This window comes from Amborella trichopoda, chromosome 3 (assembly GCF_054954075.1).
Source record: "Amborella trichopoda isolate Santa Cruz 75 chromosome 3, AtrichopodaSantaCruz75HAP2 v2.0, whole genome shotgun sequence".
In the NCBI taxonomy this organism is placed as follows: Eukaryota; Viridiplantae; Streptophyta; class Magnoliopsida; order Amborellales; family Amborellaceae; genus Amborella; species Amborella trichopoda.
In genome coordinates, this window is record NC_142338.1 from 42,103,379 (window position 1) to 42,108,536 (window position 5,158).

At 38.5% G+C, this 5,158-nt stretch overlaps 1 protein-coding gene across 1 annotated transcript; it reads right to left on the reverse strand.

Moving 5' to 3' along the window:
• Window positions 1–392: 392 nt before the first annotated feature.
• Window positions 393–2,945, reverse strand: LOC18422659 (zeaxanthin 7,8(7',8')-cleavage dioxygenase, chromoplastic). Its single transcript, XM_088862558.1, is given in 4 exon segments — window positions 393–1,882; window positions 1,885–2,067; window positions 2,070–2,561; window positions 2,564–2,945. Coding segments are annotated over 4 exon segments (1,827 nt in total). The 5' UTR covers window positions 2,910–2,945; the 3' UTR covers window positions 393–1,076.
• Window positions 2,946–5,158: the final 2,213 nt, after the last annotated feature.

Below are 5,158 nucleotides of genomic sequence, written 5' to 3' on the forward strand. Positions count from 1 at the left end.
GGTTAAGGTCAATATGATCAATTGGAGGGTTCATCGAAGTTGAAACGTTATCTTATAGAGGATTTTGATGTGCATCTTAGATCAAGAGTATAAACTTGCAACCTCATATAAACTTTTTTCCTTACTACTTTATCCACATATTTTGATTTAATATCAAAGTACCCATCACAATACACATGACTATAAGTTTGAACGGTTGAAAACTGTAAACTGTTAAATCCAGTTATAAATATGAGATAGAACTCAACCTTTTTCTGTAAAACTTCCAAATTAGCTTTGCCAAAAATAATATTTCTTGGGATTGCATACTATGAGATCATTTATCTTTGATGTAAGGAAGTCATAATTAATACTGGTCATTAGATGTTAAATTGGAGGATTAAGATGGGCCAGGAAGTTCAATATTTTTTTTTTTTTTTAAATTTATATCTAATCAATGATACATTCGCAACCACTTGGTTTGAAATTTGACAAACAAGAATTATTATACTTCAAAGAAAACGGCCTATTTATGTACTTTTCTATATTCATGAACAATATAGAACATTTGAATATGGGTGTGGTTTCCATAAGGTTGCAACTTTAAACAAACCATTTAAAGCACACCTCAAATGTTATCATAACATATAATTTTGATGTAAAATATTCTTAAGATTATCACAAAATCTATTTTTAAATCTAATTATAAAATTTTAAAGTCCAAAAATGATTAAAATCAAGTAGATCTGTAAACATATGAAACTCTTGAAAATAGACGGTCTAGATAATATGTTGTAAGATGCACCATTTCTAAAACTCAAAATTCTTTTTTTTCCATGATCATGCATCTCAATGTCGAGATGATCAATTAAAGGGTTTTTCAACATTAAAAAATTATTTACTAAATTTTTTTAGATGCATCCGTAGTTCTACATTTTAAGGTTACAACCTTATATAAACTTTTCCCTTTAAATATAAGCCTCCATGTGTACAGGAGGCATTCACTTAAATATTTACCCTCCGCTGTCCAAATAGCCTGAACCACCTAGCAGTCCGTATATATATATGTATCTATATATATATATATAACCAACGGCCTAGATATCCCCCAAGAGCATCCAGCAGCTACTGATAGATCGCTGCGATCTGAGCTGCTCCTCGGTGAGAAAGCAGCCATGGAAGCCATAGGGCACACGCTGGGGCAACGTAACTGAGGCCACGATCTCCAGATCGGACGACGCTGCGTCCATGACCACGAAGCCAGCCTCACCAGTGGCCTCCTCATGCAAAAACGCCACTACATAACCATCGTCCTCACTCTCACTCTCGCTCTTGGCTACAAACGCGGCCTCACTCCCAAACCAGCCCTCCTCATAAACTCTCTGAGCCACAACGCATTCGCCCTTTCCTTCTCTCTCTAAATCGAGCTTCACAACGCCCGTGCTCTTAGGCATCAGTCCGCCGATCGACATATACACGAATCGATTCTTTCGAGCCCCAAAACATCGGTTTATGATTCCGAACTCGAGATTCATGGCGGACAGAGGCTTCCGAGAAACTGCACCAGTTTTCAGATCGAGCCTCATGATCTCGATGGAGGAGTGGGAGAGATGCATGCACTCCAGTGAGTGTTCGGGCGGAAATGTGTTTGGTGCGACGATCGTGACTGCGTCAGGACCTTCCTCCCAGGCATTCACAAAGTGGAAGAAGTTGCATCCAGGCAAGTTGAACCACCGCACGTCGCCGCTAGAAGAATCGCGGGGCATGAGGCCGAGTCGCGGCACTTTGCTGGCGTTTGATGCGGCTGGCGCCCCCCCTGTCATGAACCCCGCTGGGTCGATCGTGATTTGGTTCTCATGAAAAATCGCATACTTCTCTGTTATTATGAAATCGTGCATAAATGTGGCGACAGCACTGAGAACACAGGCACGTCGGGAAATTTTGAGCCATTTTTGTCGAATCGAAAGTAGGTCAGAAATGGAGGAACGGGAGCATAACGAAAGGCGAAGGTCTCTCTGGTTTTGGGATCGGTTTTCGGGTGAGCGGTCATGCCAATAACCAGTCGGCCTTCAAAGTTTTCGCAGCCTAGGTTTCGATATCTCCCTGATCAGTGACCCTTATTGCATAAGGCAAGTCAGACTCAACCAACGCATACAGTGTGCCACCAAAGAAGGCGAAGCTCGTGTTTGCAACGCCTGCGCCTTGTGTATGGTTGATCTCCCCTGCAAGCACCAGAGCACCAAGCACAGCGCCACGCGCAAGCCCTGAGATTCCGGTTATGGATGCGAAAAGATTTGGGAAAACAGGAGCACAGGCCTTGCGCTCGAGCTCATATTTGTATGTTTTGACGAATCGGGCCGAGAAGGTTGCTTGCCCCTTGCTAATGCGAAGGCAATGGACCATGCCATCACCGTCAAAGTGATGGTACGTGCCTCGTGGTAGGTGCGCGGGGTTCGGGCCATTGCGTAAGTACGCACCATTGATGCAAGAGGGGAGGGTGCCCTCGATTTCGAGGCAAGGAGTGGGAGGAAGCTCAGAGACAGGGTGGAAGTTACTGGCTAAAACATGCTTCGGGTCCACAGAGGGCGGCGGGGAGGGGGCTCAATGAAGCTAGTTATGAGGCCATCAATTGCGTTGCAGAGCGTGCTCATGAGCGATGGTTGAGCCACAGGTCGCTCGGGCCTGCGTGGCCTCAAGCGTGGCTGGAGAGTGGATCGTTGTGGTGTCACCCTGGCTGGTTTTTCCAAGATTGATGGCTTCCTGTTGGATGCCGGAGCTTCAGGTTTGCCATCTGATTGGGATGTTGAATTTTCTTGGATTTGGGCAGCTGAGATTGGAGGAAGGCGGACGCTGGTTGGAACCAGACTCGGTCTTAGTGGTATATGGTGTTGGAGAGAAGTGGAGAATAAGGAGGAAGAGATGGCGTCCATACTATTATTTTCTAGTCGGTGGTGGTGGTGGTGGTGGTGGTGGTGGTGGTGGTGGTGGTGGAGGAGGAGAATTAAGGGCGTGTGATTGTGACAAATATATAAAGAGTGTTTTGGGCAAAGAATTATTGGGAAAGTTATGAGGTTGAAAATGGGGAAAGAAGAGGGGAAATATGTACCACCATGTTTGGTTGGCTGGTAACTATTTACCCATGTAAAGTATTTAAATATGTAAACAGTTTGGCATGTGCATTTTTGCAGCATTGCATGCGCATTGTTTTTACCATATTTGGTAGTACATTTAAAAGCAATGTATAAGGACAGTACATTTAAAAAGCAATGTGTACTGAGTTTGCTATGTTTGGTAGCACTTGGTTGGTGTGAAAATATGAGACTATGGGTGAGGTTTCTATACGGTTGCAACCTTAAACAACCCGGCACCTCCAAATTTTATATTAATTTATAATTTTGGTGTAAAAATTATTTAGGATTATCTCAAAATCATTTTTCATATCTAATTATAAAATCTTAAACTCCAAAAATGGCTAAAATCAAGTAAATCTATAAACATATGAAAATCTTAAAAATGGACGGTTTAGATAATGAAATGCAAGATACACTATTTCTGGGACTGAAAATCTTTTTTTCTTTTATATCATACATCTAGATATCCAGATGATCAATTGGAGGGTTTATCAACATTAAAACAATCTTTTTTCGATAGATTTTTGAAGCGCATCAGTAAACCTTATATAAACTTTTTCTTTTATCTATAGTAACATCATTAAACCAAAGTTAAGGGACGGATACATGTCACCAAAATAAGAAGAGTCATAATTTTATAGAGATTATAGGATATATTTCAGATTGTAGGATACATTTTCATCTTTGAGAAAATTGTAGGATACCTTTTCATCTTTGAGAGAGAAATTACATGAGGCAGAGAGAGAAAGTATGTACCTATTTTAATATAGGGAAATAATATTTAAAAAAGAGAGAAAGATAGTTACCATATTTAGGTAGGTGCCTAATCCTGTCTTTAAAGGAGAGAGAGGGGTGGAGAGGACATTGAGAGAGAGTATGTGGGGGAGAGAGATAAACAGAGAAACCCAAATGCCCAATCCTATTTTCGTGTAAGAGAGACATGGAGAGGACTTTGAGAGAGAAAGAACGTGGGGGAGAAAGTTAAGGGGAGAAAAATAGAAAGATAAACAAGGAAATAGATAGAACGGGGAGAAAGAAATGTGGAGAGGACATTGAGAAAGAAAGTACTTGGGGAGAGAGATTAAGAGAGAAAAATAGAAAGAAAAGCAAGAAAATTGATAGAACAAGGAGAGAGATTATTGAAGATTTTTATGGGTGAACATATAAAGGTTCCTTCTAATTTTTGATAAAGATGATACATTTATTTCTCTTATATATATAATTGAATATAGTAATTACTCCGAAAGTATATAAGAGTATACAGAGAATAATACCTAAGCGAAAAGTAAATTTAAGAAAAATTTTACTAAAATCTCCAATTGTGTCATCCAAGGGAATAAAATAATTTTTTTATATTATATTAAACTTATGGGTCAAGTAGCTTTGCCTTTCATTATATGTGCATTGTGAAGCATGAATGGAGATACGAATCCAAGAATTCTAGAGAAAAAGCATCTTCGATCACTCATATATGTAAAGTAGATTTATACAGGGTTTAATATTGCCTTTAACATCATCTGTTGATATTTTCTACTTACTTTATTAATATATTATTTTATATTATTTGAATATAGTTTACCATAATTTTTGGATTCACTTTTTTTTAAAATTTTTTGTATTAATTTTTAATGTTCTCTTTGTTTATATTTTTGTGTAGTTATTCTCGCCAGTCTATGAAGCTCAATGAACATATTTATCTTTTGAGGTAAGTTGTATTTTTTATTAAATTTTCAAATGATACTACTTCACGGGCACAATAGAACACGATTTCGAGTGAGGTAAGTTGTATTTTTTATTAAATTTTCAAATGATACTACTTCACGGGCAACATGATTTCGAGTGAGATTGTGGTAGAAAAACCTTGCCACTTGAAGGCTTTTTTAATTATTTTATTTGAATTTTACAATCACCTTCTCTATATTTTTTGGTTCACGATCTTATTGTGAGAATTATTTCTTTAGATCACCTGATATGTGGTCTCATAATTGCTAATGAATTTTATGTTCCAAAAATTTTATTTTGTTATTTTTGAATTTTGTACTGAAAAT